General features: G+C 40.5%; 1 protein-coding gene across 1 annotated transcript; it reads right to left on the minus strand.

Moving 5' to 3' along the window:
• Window positions 1–7,321: 7,321 nt before the first annotated feature.
• LOC122643970 (vascular-related unknown protein 1-like) lies at window positions 7,322–8,146 on the minus strand. The gene is made up of 3 exons (XM_043837555.1): window positions 7,760–8,146; window positions 7,576–7,641; window positions 7,322–7,453 (listed from the first exon to the last, which is right to left on the minus strand). Exons 1-3 carry the CDS (start codon window positions 8,111–8,113, stop codon window positions 7,322–7,324), a joined length of 552 nt encoding a protein of 183 aa, XP_043693490.1. The 5' UTR covers window positions 8,114–8,146.
• Between the last annotated feature and the right edge of the window lie 9,760 nt (window positions 8,147–17,906).

Below are 17,906 nucleotides of genomic sequence, written 5' to 3' on the forward strand. Positions count from 1 at the left end.
TGTATAATCTCAATAACATGAGATCTCTTAAACCAACTTTCCGAATTAAAAGTAGGAGTAAATAATGAGATAGCCACTTTAATCTCTCGATGTTTGTGGGGGACAGAATCAATTTTCAAATAGCTTAATAATCATTAATAGATTTAGAGGATGGGAGTCATGGGACCCTCTAATGAATGGAAACTTAGAGAAACTAATACAAAAGAAGAAAGAATAGAAATTCAAGAATAGAGTTACTGCTAAAACCTAGGTATTATAGAAAGCTACAACTCAAAATTAAACAAAATTGATGAAATTTAAGGGTAGAAAATGATGTTAAACTGAATAGTAAATACCATTCAACTTTAGCTTTAAATAAGCTCAACTAAATGTCTAAAACAAACCAAAGAGGACTATAGAGCTATTGGTGGTTGGATCAGCAAAGGGTATCATCCACAGTGTTCATGTTGCTTTGAAATCATTCTTCTTAGATAAGACAGCTTATTGTGTGAGCCATCTTGTTGGAAAATGAGAGACCACTTCACATTGTGCTTCAAGAATTATCAATTCAAGCACCGGAGAGGGAGGGAAATCAAGAAATGGGGCAAAAGTGATTCTCCTGTTAAGAGTCAAAGGCTGTAATCTGAAAGTATTTCTCGAGACATTTCAGCTAAGGCAGGTGAGAATTTAAATGAACTGCAAGCACAAGGACAGAACAGAGAAAAAGGGGCATGGTGGGATGTGGATGTGAATGTAACAGCCCACAATTCATCATCATCGACTCCAAAATCAGTCAAATAGTGTTCACATTGAAGGACATGTGAACTCACTCTCCTCCCTAATTCTCAGAAAGAAACATTGAAAGGGAAAGCAGAGAACCCACCATTATCATCATAATCAATAGCCATTAAGCACATCTCCACTCAATTTCATACATGAATCCAAAATCCTTTTCAGGCCTAACAATCCAAAAAAGAAAAAGTTTTCAACTTTTCTCTTTTCCTTCTCTTTCTCTCAAGGATACAACAACAAAAGGTCGTTTAAAAGGAAAAGAAGAATTAAAACTTCTAATTCCTCTCCTATTTTACTCCTTTAATTCGATCCTTTTACACCAAAATTGAGCAAAAGTATGATCAGATAAGTTTGGATTAACTAAAGGTTATCATCTTAATGTATATTGATTTTCCCATGTACATTCTACTACCATCATAAGATTCACTTGGACCAAGAACCTAGAAGGCTGGAATGTATACTAGATACCACTAGAGACGCTCAGGAGAGACAACTTACTCCGGTTAAAAGAGAAAAATGTGTTACATTAGAAATTAATATAAATTTTTAATGTCTGGCTTGATCGGAATGTCTATGTTGATCTAAATGCTGAAAAGAGCACAAGATTGGAGATCGATGAAAAGAATAAGCAAACACAAGTGAACATAAAAAGAAAATTCAACTAAACAAAAACCCCATAGAAGAAAGTTCACAAATTACCTCTCTGTTCCTATTCGGATACACCTTAAGGGGATCAATATAATCTTCAAACCCAACGCCGCCATCGCCCGCAGCAGATCATCACCATTAATCGTCTTTCTTTTTCTCGCCGACATTTATCGCTTGCCCTAAACCACCGACGGGAGAGAAAAATAGAAAGAGATCAAAGAGGAATAAGAACAAGAAGAGCTACTACGCACTCGGAGTAGGAGATGTTCCCCGAGCAGGAGGCCGAGAGCAACACCACCGCCCTACAGCTGAGCTCCTGGCATGGTAGCCGGAGCAACACCAACCCTAGAATCTGTCCCTTGATCCTCAATCGGCTGTTTTAGCCCCAAATGGCCCACAACGACGAAATGGGAGGCGAGGTTGAAAGAGATTTGAGAGAAATCCGGCGTAAAAATGTGAAGATTAGAGAGGGACAGAGGGACGGTGATCGGTGCATAGGAAGTGAATAGTTTGGGTTGTCTGCTTGAACCACAAATACTCAGAGCTTGCAGCGAAGCAAGAGTGAAAGAGACGTGAGAGATTGAGAGAGATTTGAGGGAGAATGAGAGAGATTGGGAGAGAAACGTGAGGAATTGGGATTTGAAGGAGAACCATCGTGATAGATTGAGAGAGAAACACGAGGGATTGGGATTTGAGAATTTAGAGAGGGTATCTTAGCGCAAAGCAAGAGGCGGGAATTGAATAGAGCTTGGAGTTTTTGTGCGAAAAAGGCATTATATTCAGCGGCGATTATTAATAAACGTCGTGATATTGTACCCCATATAACGGCATTTTTACTAAACGCTCCGAAAATACATATGGGGATAAATATAGTATGATACTACGACATTTACAAATAAACGTCCGTATTGTTACATACCCTAGCAATTCGTAACAAACGCCCCCAAAGATTTATGATACTACGGCGTTTATAAATAAACGCCGTTGTATTGTTGGCAATTCGAACGAACGCCCCCAACTATTTATGATACTACGGCGTTTATAAATAAATGCCGTTGTATTGTTACATACCCCGCAGCTTCAAACCAAACGCCCCAAAGATGTATGTGTAGCGGCGATTACATATAAACGCCATGATTTCTACGTATTATACTTATATATCGACGTTTGTTAGTAAATGCCGTCAAATATTCCTATATGACTGCGTTTACCGATAAACGCCGCTAAGGCCCGTCTAAAAATGCCGCGATGCACCTTTTTCTTGTAGTGAAACAAGGCTATGATCAGTTACATAACTCCAATAATTCTTACAACAGTACAAGGATTAGCCATATTAGTATATTGTAGTAGTAATCCTAGACTAATAAGTAGGAAATACAACATGCATGTGAAGATCCATGGTTCTATCCTACCATACATGTATTATGCACATGATTTGACATAAGACTAAGCTATACATATGGCTGGAACTTGAAGTCTATGCATCTATAGCTTGCAATGATATGAATGAGAAGTAAAACATGTAAAGGAGAGCATGCATGCAAGAATCCATGGCCATCTAAGTATTTACATAGTATTTGCATATAGGAAGTCATGATACAACATGGCTTCATGGCTTAGGTACAGGAATCAGAATTGAAAGGCATGGTAGGCTATATCCTAAGCTCTAATGGAGGCATACCTTCTAAGGTGGTAGAATTCGGCCAAAGCTCAAGCTCCCTCTCCTTTCTTTTCTTCTTCTTCTCCTTCTTTTCCTTCCTTCTCTCTTTCTTTCTTTCTTTTCTCTCCTCCCACGATTTAAATAGTAGGAACCTAATTCTACAGCTTAGCACTCTATTTATAGGCCTGGGTTCACTAAGGTCTATTTGGCTAGGGGTTGTCCTAATAAAAACACATTCTCTCTCGAGCTCCTCCTAGCTTCTCTATGTGTAAGGCTAGGTAGGTGGGGCCCACATGGGTTCAAGGCTGGGGAATAGCTCCAACATGTTATTAGGGAGGTATTGAGGGGATCCAAAGGCAAGGAACAGGGTTCCCATAAGTCTGGAAAGAAAAATACATGATTCAGTAACTCTGGGCCTTGCACTGGGCATTTGGTGCATCTCCCAGTGAATCGCCCTGAGAATCCTACTTTGCTGTTTTTGTTTGGATTGAAACGAAATCTCAGTTCACTTAAAGGCATAATTGGACAGTGGTTTCTTCTGAAAAAATGAAGTTCTATGAGTCTAGTTTCTAACAAAATTGGAATCAAAGAAAATGAGGTTCGGACAATGGAGTTATATTATTTTTATTAAACAGGGGTCAATCTGCCAAAATAGAATGATTTGATTCTTGATAGCAACTTGAAGTAAAGTTTCATCTCACTTAGAGACATAAATGGACAATGATTTTTTCTAAGAAAATGCAACTCTATGAGTCTAGTTTTTAACAAAATTGGAATCAAGGCAAATGAAGTTCGTATGAAGTAGTTATATCATTTTAACTAAACGGGGGTCAATCCACCAGAGTAGCAGAATTTGATTCTTGAGTTGGGATTTAACATGCATGACCAAGGATGGTTTAATTTAGCCAAAACAGAATTGTGCATGATACGATGTCTAAGTAAAGGGTAGAAGGAGAGCTAGAGTAGGTTTAGAAACTCTTACCTATGCTTAGCACTTGGGTAATCAATTCTCTTCTTTCTCCTAGCTGAAACAGTGTCGAATCACCCCGATTGTTAAACCTTTGCTTTCAGTTCAATAATTTGCTTCTAAAAATAATGTCTTCTTTGAATTTCATCCAACTTTTTTCTTTGTCAAGGATCAAGTGACCAAAGGAGTTCTTCTTTTTGGACCGAGTAATGGTGGCCTCTACACCGTTCCCCACCTCTCCAACTCCTAGTGCCAGTATTGATGAAAGGACTTCCATAGATGGTTGGCACCAAGGTTTAGGTCATCCGCAAGAGTGTCTTTTAAAGTTTATGTTAAAGGTCAATAGGTTTTGTGTCAGTCCACATGGCTGCATCATTTGTGTACCGCCTACCAACTTGGTAAGGCTAGTCATTATCATTGCGTCCCTCCCCCTCCTGTAGTTTGTTTACCCTTGATTTGGTTTATAGTGATGTTTTGGGTCCATCATGTTCAATCTATTGAAGGACACCGTTTTATGTAATTTTTGTAGATGACAAAACAAAGTACATTTGGTTCTACCCTATTGTGCATAAGTCTGTTGTTTTCTCTACTTTTCACCAATTTCAAATGTTAATTGAATGCCATTTCTTCCACAAAATTAAAGCCGTTAAAATTGATTGGGGTGGGGAGTACCACTCTCTTCATTCCTTTTACACTAACATTGGTATTGACCATCGGGTTTTCGCTCCTCACACTCATGAACAACATGGTGTTGTTTAGCATTGTCATAGACATATAGTTGAAACTGGCCTAACCCTCCTCGCCCATGGGTCTGTCCCTCAGCGGTACTGGCACTATGCATTTGAAAATGCGGTCTTCCTCATTAACCGCATGCCATCCACTGTCTCTTCCACATCTTCTTCTTTCAAATTTTTTCTAATAAACCACTCAATTTTTTTTCTTAAAATCTTTGGCTGCATGTATTTTCCCGACTTGAGACCCTACAAAAAACACAAAATGGATTACCGCTCTACTCCTTGTATCTTTCTAGGCTATAGCCCCACCCACGCTGGGTACCAGTGTTTAGACCCTATCTCAAACTGATTATACATTGCATGCCATGTTTGGTTTAACGAATCCATTTTCCCCTTTGCCAGTCCCTCTATCAGTGATCCTCCACCATCACCATTGCCATCTACAACCCCTGGGTCTCTTCTCCTCTACTATCTCCTCCCTTGATACACCCCTCTCCACCTCACGCTCCCATAGCATTCCCAGACTTAACCCTCTCCTCCGGGTCTCCATCGCCATCTCATTCTCCTCCTCGTCCTCAACATGCTCTCTCACCATATCCCACTGTGGCCACTAGTCCACCGTCCACACAACTCACCAAGACTCATCTTCTGCATGACCTATATCACTCCCCTCCACCACCCTCTCACTGAAGCCCAGTACTGTCCACCTCCCAAACTGGCTTACAAGTTGCCAGTACCGCAATAGTCCCACCCCCTCCTACAAGGGTTCACCAAATGCAGTTACAACCCTGCCCTACACTCCAAGCCCAAACTACCACTTCACCACTCCCTGGACCCACTTCTCCCAAACCAACATGATACCACAAGCCTGTAATGACCCCAATCCTAATTAACCACCATGAAACCATCAGCTTCAGGGATATTCTTATGGCTGATCCCACCACATATAGGTCCATTTTTGGGGGGCTCCAATGTGTCACTCTTACCAGACCAGCTATCTCCTATGCTGTTAATAAATCTTGCCAGTACATGCATTCATCGTCCGAAGACAATCGGACACTTGTCAAGCGCATTCTGCACTACCTCAAACACATCTGATCCTATGGTTTGCTTCTTGAACGATCATCTGATGTTACAATACAGGCTTTCTCTGATGCCGATTGGGCTAGTAATGCAAAAGACAGGACGCCTATTGCGGGTTCGCCATTTTCCTTGGGCCAAATTTGATTTCATGGATATCCAAGAAACAAAAGACAGTAGCTCACTCCTCAACGGAATATGAGTACAAAGCCCTCGCCGATGCGGCTGCGGAACTCATTTGGCTTGAAGCATTGTTTCAAGAACTGGGTTTCCCTCTTTGTGATTCTACACTATTGTGGTGTGATAATATGGGAGCTACATACTTATATACCAACCCAGTTTTTCATGCTCGTATCAAGGATGTGGAGATTAACTTCCACTTTGTTCGTGATTGAGTCGCAAAGCATCAACTCTCCATTCAGTTTATTTCTACCACTGATCAGCTAGCCAACATCCTCACCAAGGGGCTGTCTCCTCTACTCGTTTCCAAGTTTTAAGGGACAAGTTGAAGATTCAAAACATCGGTTCTTCCACTTAAGGGGGTGTATTATGAAGTATAGAGTTTCCATCTCAATAGGAAACCATATACTCGGTTTCCCTCTCAAGCAAAGAGTTATATTTTATGTAGGCTTTTATCCCTTGTTGAGTTTCCTAGTGAGACTCTATCTCTTTGACAGCATAGCCTACTAGAGCTAACCATCTTGTATATATATATTTTATGTTGATGATCAATGAATACAATAATTCCATTTTCTCTAAAACTCATGTGATATCATAACTTCAGTAATATTCTGTGTAATCTCCTTGTTTGTGGCCGCCTTTCCTCCATGGACCCAAGCCGCTCCCCCCCCCCCCCCCCCCTCCTCTCCCTCTCCCTCTCCCTCTCCTTCCTTCTCTCCCTCATGGGTGTCATATTCTTTGGGTTTCTTAGAATAAAATTGATACTCACCCCCAAAAAAACAAGAAAAAATAATCTATCTATCTCTAACAAAGGTCTGAATGATTAAACGTTCTCTGAACCCAAAACGGTGTATTTTGTTAAGCTTTCTTCCATTGAAAACATATTTATGTATTGAAAAAATTCAAGACTTGAATTGTTCATACAATTTCATGCATGGAAGAAAGATTTACAGGATATGCACAGGGGTACAGAGATTCTCCATACAAGTATAGGCCTTGCAATTCTCGTACATGAAAGATAGATTACAAGATATGCACGAGAGAGAGAGAGAGTGGATTTCTCCATACAAGTATAGGCCTTGCACTTCACGTAAATGAAAGATTGATATACAAGTTATGCTAGAGAGAGAGAGAGGGAGAGAGAGGTTTATAGGTTGAATATGTCTGATGAAATTTGTTAATATCGCAGGTACGATTCGGCGGAAGCGAATTGAAATACCTCTAGGTTTCCCTAATAGAAATCGGAATCCGATTCATAATCAAATTCCTTTTCCAACAAAATTATCTAAGATGGTTCATTAGCAAAGACATGGGAGCCAAGCAAAGCCCCCTTTTCTTCAGTTCTGTACTGTAAGTTTCTGTACCAATGAAATCCAATTCATTTCTCTCATCAATCTGCTGACTTCCCTTCTCCTACAAAATAAATAAGAAACACAATAAATTGATAAGCAACATAATCTAAATCCAGAAACAAGGAGAAACTAGAGAATCCAAACAATCTCTAAATGATCTACAAATGGAAACTGGAAACTCACCTGAGAACTGTCTACCCAATTTTCTCTCTTTCTTCTGTTCATATGGAATGGACTTAGCTCACTAACCTATCGACAGAAATTTGTAGAGTTTCTTCTGTAAAACTGGTCCAGAAATATTTTCATTTTTTCTCGAGAGATTTAAAAAAAAACAAAAAACAAAAAAAAACATGGAATTTGTCTATACCTTGGGACTATTGCAAGGAGAACTGGCAGTGTCCTCCAAATCATCATCATCAAGGAGAACTTTTCTGGCTCTTTTCTTCTTGAAATTCAATTTCTTACAGCTCTTCTGAGGGCCTATCATTGAAGAGTAGTCATTAATAAATTGTTGATGATCAGAGAACTTCCATGCAGCACAAGAAGCAGCATCAGAAACTAATGAAGAGGTCCCAAAATCAGAAGAACAAGAAGAAGTATTATCTCCATTGTCATTCAAGAAGTCTTCAAAATATTCTGTCCAACCACTTTCCTCAGGGCAATCGATTTCTTCCTTAAAAGACATGGCTTTGTTAATAGAAGACATCATTGAGTCCTCCATTGATCAAACAAGATAGAAAAGGGAATGAAAATGAAATAGTTTTGTTAGGTTTGAGGGAGGGAGGGAGGGAGGGAAGAGGAGATGTATATATAATAGATATCAGTCTCAATAAAAAAGATAAAACCATTAAAATTGCTAAATGTGGGCCAGCGAGAGTTGGGAAAATTAAGCACTAGCTACAAACAAAAGACAGAACTCAGGGAGAAGGAGAACGTGCAAGAAGAAAGAAACGAGACAAATAAGGGGGAGATTTTGACCCTGTCGCTTTTACAATTTCTTACAAGTAATAATTGGTTCTCTGTGTTTTGCTTTCTCACGAGAATCTTTAAATTCTCATGGCGTAGAAAAAATTCATAGTTTAATAGGGTAAGGGAAACCTTCACTGTATTGGCCAAATATAATTGTCCTTTTATGGATACAAATAATATTGCTTTTACTTACCCATTTTACATTTGGTGAACAGATTGTTATGGAGAAATTTTTTTTTCAATATGTTTAACAAGAGATGAATCAGACTTCATAGATTCAATGGATTTGGTGGTCTCGCGTTGAGAGTGATTATTTTTCCATGGGTTGGGTAAAAAGAATTAAATTCCCCCTTTGTTCTTATTAGTTTTATATTTTAATAAAACTTATAGATTTCTTCGAGTCCCAGATAATATTTGAGTTATAAAAAAATTGAAAATAAATAAAAAAAATATTTTATTCATCAGAGCTCCTTGAGGGACTGTGTACTATTGTAAAAAAAATGTTGAAAAGTGTTTAATTTTACACTTTTTTCGATAAAAAAATTTTACCTATCAAAAAAGATTAAAAAAAAAAAAAGAAAAAAAGAAGGGTGCTAAAGGTTGTAATAATATTTTCTGTTAATTATATATATTAACTCTTGCCTTCTCCCCCACAAAAATTAGAAGCTATATATACAAGCATATCTGATATTGTTATTTAATGGGTTGGTAGGAGAACTGGTTATATTACATTTCTAAATTAGTTCTAAAATGGTAGTTAATTTGATGATACATGGTGGGTACCATGTCCCATCAAATAATAGACACAATCTATATGATACAATCTATATTTATCATATTATTAAAATAATATGACAATGACAAGTGGCTACTCTCTTGGTAATCTAGGTCATGCTGGGGCTGGTGACATTTTGCAATGACCACCCTATCCCTGCCCGAACACTCTGCCCGAGTGGGATCCACCCCCTTTATTAGAGGCATTGGGGGAACTAGGCTGGGCAGGTAACTGGAGGAGATAATTTTCCAAAATATCTCACTGATACAGGGAGGTGAATCCTATAGCGGATGCACTATCCAAGAAAGGGAGCCTCTGTAAGAATCTGCAACATCTGGTCTACAATTCTACATGCCCAAATTTTGTTCAATAGGGTGTATTCTAGGATGCCCAAGAAGACTTAGATATTGGTTCCAAGGAATAGAATTTTTTTTTTTTTATCAGATTTAGCTAGTTGCTTTGAGTCTTCTGCTATGGCAATGCCGAAAGTGGATGCTTAAAGCTATTAGTTAATTCTTGTGTTGTCATGGGGTCTCTGTTGATGGCAATGTTGAAGGTAGAATCTCATGGCAGGCTTTGGCATTTTTCTTTTGTGTCTTATTGTCTAGGTATGCCTGGAATTTTGTATTTGGACATCTTTTTTCTTTTTTAATATAAACCTTTGCTCACCTTTAACCAAAAAAAAAAAAAGAAAGGATAAAAATTTAAAAAAAAAAAAAAAGAAATCATAGGTATTTGCCATTTAATGTCAACATCAAAATAACAACTAAAATATTATATTAAAAGAATATATGATACATAATATTAAGAAATGAAAGGGAAATTAATGGTATTATGCTTAGATCATAATATTGCAAAAGCATAAAAATGATTAAAAATAAAACTGAAAAGAAATAGTACTAAAGTTCGATAAATACTTGTCTTGTTTTGGATAGATTTAGTTTAAACACTATTTTCCATGATAAACCATTTAATTCATACTTATTGGTTCGATTCCGTTTTGATTTCAATCAGAACCGATTGGGCTGATAAGACCGATGGAATGGATTGAAACCAAAATAATAATAATAATAATAAAATAAAATAAAATAAAATAAAAACCCATAAAAATTTAAAAAGTGCATATTTATTGAAATATTTTTCTCTTTGTATATGTGTTGCATCAAGAAATCTTCAATTGATCCTTCCTAAATGGAACCTGTAAAGAGGAAAAGATGAATAAGGGAGAGCCGGTATTCTCTGGTGGGGGACTCTTTGATGTATAAGTCAGGTCTCTTTAGCAGCAGACAATTCAAGAGAACTTGAGAGAGCAATGAGTTAGATGATTTACCTGACCCGTAGGCCTCCGAATTATATATTAAACTAGACAGACATTATGCCTTACTAAGAGACAATGAGTCTTCCGCTTTACATCGAGCTTATTAAGATAAGAGTCCTGTTAGGAGAGTGATAGCTGGAGAGTCCCATCGTTCATGAATTTTCCATATTGTTGGTCGGTGGAAGATCATGTTTCCTTGTAGGAGTGCTCTTGCTCTCCGGCAGCATTATAATAGGATTTGGAAATGTATGTTGCCTTTTATATTGGGGATTGTATCCTCATGTCTAGGTTTCTCAATCTGGGTTGGTCGGGTGCAGTCCGATTATAACCCGATGGGTCAAATGTCACTCCATGTGGTCGTTTTGAGGATCCGGTCTTTTTTCGTCCCTGACGCTCTCGATTGGGTGCACAGAGGGTTTCTTTATGCTCCTCTGTTGGAGGGAGAGAAGGAATGCAACTTCTCATGGGGTATAAGTCAATTTATCAGCGGATGGGGGTCATACAATGACATGAAATGGAGTCGCCACCTAGGGTTAGGGCCAGGACCCATTGGTGTAGCCCTAGAAGGGCTACAAGACTTCCATTGGTCTGGTCAGAGATTCGGGGTAAGTGGTCAGCTTACGAGAGTGGGAAGGTGTTAGGCACCCACCTCGCCTGGATAAACCGGTCTTTCTACTAGATGCTTGTTTTCGAATATTCTCCCTTTATGAATGCACCAACTATTTAATTAAATTAAACTATGTTACGCTAACTACTGTACACTACACGAGAATACTCGAAAGGACTACATCGTACTGGAATTAAAAAGTTAACAGAAGAAATGTATATCTGTACGCTTTAAATAAATGCAATTATGCAAGACAAACAACGTACCCCAGCTCAGATGGAGGCAACAGACTGGCTTTGTCCCTTCGTCGGACAAAGTAACGGCTTGCGAGTGTCGGATCTTAAAATCTCGGACAAAATAACGGTGTTCCAAGGCTTTGGAAACTAGGGGCTCAAAGGCCGGACAGAGTAGCTACGCCACGGGAGGTTTCCCAGATTTTGGCAAAAAGGGTCGAGGAAGCCAAACTCAGATAGCCCGGACTTCGGATAGGGGACAAGGCTCGAAGGCTCAAAATCGGATTGGGAAAAAGCCCCGAAACAAGGAAACAAGGAAAAACTAGAAAATTGGAGCTCTGGGGGTGCCCCCTCTCCCACAAACTTGGATTATGCAAATGAGGGGGGTGACCCCCTTTTTATAGACAAATTTTGGGTTCGGCGGCACCGTGAAAAATGTGCGAGGCCGCATGGCGGGGCCGCGGTGGACTAAAAATGGGAAAAAATCTGGATTTGGACACCCGCAGGGCCGTATGATCGGGCCGCAGCACAAGCGCGGTAAGGCCGCGCAAGCTTCTGTGGTGCCACTCGGCAGGGCCGCAATGCGTGCATGCGTGGCACTACACGGCAAGGCCACGGGCGTGATGCTACCTTGCGGGGTTATGTAGGCCGTGCGGGGCCATCCGACAGGGTTGTCGTATGTACGATGTATGCCCTATGGGGCAAGTGGGGATTTTTATTTTTGGCTATACACTGTTTGTTTTTGGGGGCATTGTCAGTCATCTGCGTCCGATTATCATCATTGCTGGGGGGTTATAAAATTTAGTGTCCACAGTTTGCCCCTCTTTGGCCGAGGCTCGTGCCGACAGCCAAAGGGCGAAGACAAAAGATCGCTTGATTTTGTCACCAGGAGCATGCATCACTGCCACTTTGCTCATAGATGGCAGAGTTGAATGATAAAATCGCATTTTGTTAAAACCATTTGGTGAGCGAAAATTGCCGCCACTTTGCTCATAGGTGACGGATTTTTGGATGATAAAACCACATTTTGGTAAATAACTCGGTAAATCCTTTGAGCTTCAGATGGCATTACCTAGGCGTGTACTTACCTGGTGGGGCAGCATTGCTCGGCTGGATTTCTCCCTGGCGTTCGAGCATTGCCTATTGGGATTCTAGTCTTTGAACACTGCTCAACCAGATTTCCTCCTGGCGTTTGAACATTGCATGTTGGGATTTTGATCTTTGAACACTGCTCGGCCAGATTTCCTCTTAGCATTCAAACATTACTTGGCGGGAACCTAATCTTTGGGCATTGCTCGGCCGGATTTCCTCCTGGCGTTCGAACATTGCTTGGTGGGATTCGGATCTAAAGTGGCGTTACTCACCTGGATTTTTGATAATGTGATAGCACTGTGACCGAGTGATGATAGTGTGCGATGAGATGACATCACGATCGGATTTTGAAAGCATAATGATGAGACAACATTGCAATCGAATTTTTGAAAGTTAAACGATGAGACGGCATCGCGATTGAATTTCTGAAAGTCTAATGATGAGACGGCATCGTGACTGAATTTTTGAAAAGTGTAACGATGAGACGGCATCGCGACTGAATTTTTGAAAAGTAAAATGATGAGATGCCATCGTGACTGAACTGAAAGTGTAACAATGAGACGGCATCGCGATCAAATTTTTGAAAGTGTGATAATGAGACGGCATCGCAACCAAATTTTTTAAAGTATAACGATGAGATGGCATCGTGACCGAATTTTTGAAAAGTTTAACAATGAGACGACATCGCGACCAAACTTTTGAAAGTGTAACGATGAGACGACATCACGAATTTTTTGAAAGTGTAATGATGAGACGGCATCGCGATCGAACTTTTAAAAGTATAACGATGAGGCAGCATCGTGACCGAATTTTTTGAAAGTGTAATGATGAGAGGGCATCGCGATCAAACTTTTGAAAGTATAACGATGAGACAGTATCACGATCGAATTTTTGAAAAGTATAACGATAAAACGGCATCACGATCGAACTTTTGAAAGTGTAACAATGAGACGGCATCACGATCGAATTTTTTAAAGTGTAACAATGAGACGGCATAACGATGAGACGGCATCGCAACCAAATTTTTGAAAGTGTAACGATGAGACTGCATTGCGACCAAATTTTTGAAAATGTAACGATGAGACGGCATCACCATCAAATTTTCAAAAGGTATAACAATGAGACGGCATCGTGACCGAACTTTTGAAAGTGTAACAATAAGATGGCATCGCGGCCAAATTTTTGAAAGTGTAACGAAGAGATAGCATCGTAATCAAATTTTTTTGAAAGTGTAACGATGAGGCGGCATCGCGACCAGATTTTTTAAAAGTGTAACGATGAGACAGCATTGCGATCGAATTGTTGAAAGTGTAACGATGAGACGGCATCGCGACCAAATTTTTGAAAAGCATAACGATGAGACAGCATCGGGACCGAATTTTTGAAAAGTATAACGATGAGACGGCATCGCGACCGAACTTTTGAAAGTGTAATGATGAGACGGCATCGCGACCGAATTTTTTAAAGTGTAACGATGAGACGGCATCACGATAAAATTTTTGAAAGTGTAACGATGAGACGGCATCACGATTGAATTTTTGAAAGTGTAACGATGAGACGGCATCCGACCAAAATTTTGAAAGACTGGTAGTTTCCTGGTCTAAAATTTTCAAAATTAATAATTTAGGGTATGGCAACGAGGCCCAAGGGAACATGGCATCGAGGCCAAAAAAACTTTTTTTTTGCCCAGACCTGCGCGGTGTCGTCGTGAAGGGTCGTGGATCATGTGGCGCCGCCGTGCGGGGCCGTAGCCAGGCCGCAATGCTACCACGTGGCCCCACCAGGCACGCCCCTTGCTTTTTGGCTAAAAGAGGGGGTGTCCCTCATTCCTCACTTTCTCTCCTCCTTCTCTTGGGCTTTCCACTTTGGAGCTCTGCCCTCTCTCCTCTTTTTCTCTTTTCTTCTTTTGCATTTCTCTCTTCTTCCTACTTGTGTTTTTTGCATTCCTTCTTCATCATGTTTGTAAAGAAAGCTCGATCTGGGAGCCCTTCCTCAGGGTCCATGGGCGACATACGAGCAGAGTGGTACATTGGTTCCACAATGATGGACACAGCCCATCACAAATGTTGCATCATTTGGGGTTAAGGTCTCACAGATGTAAGTGACTCTTGCTTTCTTTCCCTTTCATAGCATATGCTTGGTTCAGTATTTCATTTCAGCCATTTACTTTATAGGATCTCTATGCCCCTCGTTATAAGAAATACTGTCGCATGGACGATGTTCAATCATGGTATTGGCACCTTCACCCTGCTTTGAGGGAGAGGGTAGATCGCACTAGGCTTGGTTGCACGGCCTAAGTAGTCACCCCGAAGCTCGACACTCCAATCGTTCGAGCTCCAGATGATCGTTGGTGGCCATCGGCCCACACTTTCCATGTGCCTGCAGGGGAGGTAACCATCACCCCTCTAGATTTCTTTATGATTACCGGTCTTCCCTTCACTAGGAGGCCCGTTGTATTGACTCCATCAGACCGGATGAGGTCTCTGAGGGAGATTAGTAATATTCTCGGCTTTGAGGTGACTGAGCGTGTCATGCTCATACCCTCCTTGAAGAAGAAGTGGGATGACCAGGAGATAGATGATACTTCTTCTGATGAGTTCCTAGACCAGGCTGCTAGAAGCTTTCTCCTATACTTGATCTCCAATGTCTTTTTTTGTGATGGGTAAGGTCACGTAGATACTTCCTTCACTCGTTTCTTCATAGATTTTGAAGATGCCAAGACCTTTGATTGGGGCAGATCTGCTTATGCCCACTTCTTGAGGATGATGGATAGGTTACTGTTGGGGTCACCCACTCTCACTGGCTGCACCTACGTCCTTTGGGTACATTTAAGTTTCCTATCTTTTCCATTTTTCTTATTTTCTGTCATTTCCTTATGTCATCCTTCATTAACAAGTGTGGTGCTATAAAGTTCTGGGGATTCATGTCCCCCCTTCTCCTGATGAAACCATCCCCTACATCCCTAGAGCGACACGCTAGGGGCATCGAGGTGCACCATCATTGACAAGCTGCAAGTGCGCCTCCAGCTCAACGAACTTGACAATCAACCGGGTAATGTCAATACTTTCCTCATGTTATTTTTAATTATGATGATTGACTTTTCTGATCATGTCTGCCAGGTCCATTGGCATCCCTATGATGAGGAGGAGATTGATGAGGAGCGCGATCAAGATGATTACAACTTTACCCTTGTGCTCACTCAGAGACGGATAGTTTTTGAAGGACCGGCCGGGGCCGAGCTTTATCTAGGAGAGAGGGTCACCCTTCAGTGGTATTCCACCCAGCCGGTACCTCATCCTCCTCCTTCCCATATGCATTCTGTTCTTCTATCTCCTGATATTAGAGAATTAAGGGTCAGAATCCCTTGCATGGGGTTGACTTTTGCTTATTAGAACTATCAAGAATTTCTCTTCCGAGAGACGATTTGCATTCACCTGACTCAAGAAGGCCTTGAGGTATTCTTCTGAATTTTGCCCTTACTTTATGTCCTTCTTTTTTCTTTATTTTGACAATCTGGCTTTCTTCTTTTCGTAGTATCCAGGTCATCCCCTGACTCCTGGTGTATATGGGATGCTTCCCTCATATAGTTGCTGCGCGGATTCCCGCCCTTTTCAGAGCACTAGCACCGATCTTTGCATCGCCAGGATGAGCGACCTCATCCCAGGGTACCACGGATGGACCACCTTTTCTCTCTATGGCACTAGTCTTCAAACTGTTCTTCCTACCTGCAAAGTTTCTAACCATGACCTGGGACTTCCTCTTACCTTTGATGGGGTACGTCACTTTTTTTTTTTTCATTGAGTTCCTCACCCTTGGTGCTGACTCTAGTCTTTTGTCATAACAAATTAATGCCGAGCGATATGTTGATATCTGTAGAATGCAAGCAAGCATGGATGCGGTGCTTTCCGAGCGGACATGTTATGTCCAACATAGTGGGTGCTTTCTTCTTCTTCTTTTCATTTCTCTTTTTTTTTTCTTGAGACCTTACCTTCTCAAAATGAAACCAACCTTGAGCAGCCAACTTGGCGTTATGAGGGATTCTAGGGATTACCATGAGAACTGCAGCCGTAATCAATCTGAGGAAAACAGACATCTCAGGAGACAGTTGGCGTTTGCAGGAATCACCCCTGCCCCGTTCGTGCCGCACGATGATGAGAGTGGTGATAATAAGGGATGTACCGATGATGATGAGGAGGTGCTGGATGCCGAGACTTTATCCTCAAGTGATGAGGACTAGTCTCATCTCCTTCCTTTCTCATTACATGCATTTCCTTTAGACTTTATGTTTTTTAATTATGGGAATGTTGGTGGAATGATTGGACGATGCCTATTTTATTTATTTATTATATTATGCTTATGGAATGGGAACAATATTTTAATCTATTTGAGATACTTGTTTTTTCCTTTCTCATTACAGATATGTTGATATCTGTTGAATGCAAGCAAGCATGGATGTGGTGCTTTCCGAGCGGTCATGTTATGTCCAACAACTAGTGGGTGCTTTCTTCTTCTTCTTTTCATTTCCCTTTTTTTTTTCTTGAGACCTTACCTTCTCAAAATGAAACCAACCTTGAGCGGCCAACTTGGCATTATGAGGGATTCTCGGGATTACCATGAGAACTGCAGCCATAATCAATCTGAGGAAAACAGACATCTCAGGAGACAGTTGGCGTTTGCAGGAATCACCCTTGCCCCGTTCGTGCCGCATGATGATGAGAGTATTGATAATGAGGGATGTACTAATGATGATGAGGAGGTGCTGGATGCCGAGACTTTATCCTCAAGTGATGAGAACTAGCCTCGTCTCCTTCCTTTCTCATTACATGCATTTCCTTTAGACTTTATGTTTTTTAATTATGGGAATGTTAGTGGAATGATTGGACAATGCCTATTTTTTTTATTTATTATATTATGCTTATGGAATGGGAATAATATTTTAATCTATTTAAGATACTTGCTTTTTCCTTTGCAATGCACAATTTCCTGATATTTTTATTCGATCCCTGATCATTACACGCATGGAAATGGTAGAAGGGTAAGGAAAACCAAAAAAAAGATGGGGAATTGACACATAGACCAACAATATCACCCTACCATTACATATGTCCACCATAGTTTATCCAGTAGATTCACAATTTTCGGTGTCAGTTCTTTTGGAGTTCGCAACAAGTATCTTTCGATCATGCAAAAGAGATATGCTCTCCTTCTGTTCTTTTGTTGGGTTCCTTTGACTCCTTTTTGCCTAAAGAAAATCCCTGCTACTTTTAGAATATCCACCTTTCTGTAATTCATAATCTCTTTGACTTCCCTCTTGGTCCATTCGAAGAAATCTTGTAAAACTTCTTCGTAGTTGCTGCGTAAGGGGGGGCAAAAGAGTCTCCCTAGTGGTGGTGAGAGCATGCAAACTCAAAATTCTTCAACTGTAGGTGTTGTCCTTACTTCTCCAAATCTGGAGATATACAGCTTTAGATCCCAACATTGGTGTGCTTGTCGGAGCATGTCGTGATGAATCTCTAGGCA

Source organism: Telopea speciosissima, chromosome 10 (genome assembly GCF_018873765.1).
Source record: "Telopea speciosissima isolate NSW1024214 ecotype Mountain lineage chromosome 10, Tspe_v1, whole genome shotgun sequence".
Lineage (NCBI taxonomy): Eukaryota > Viridiplantae > Streptophyta > Magnoliopsida > Proteales > Proteaceae > Telopea > Telopea speciosissima.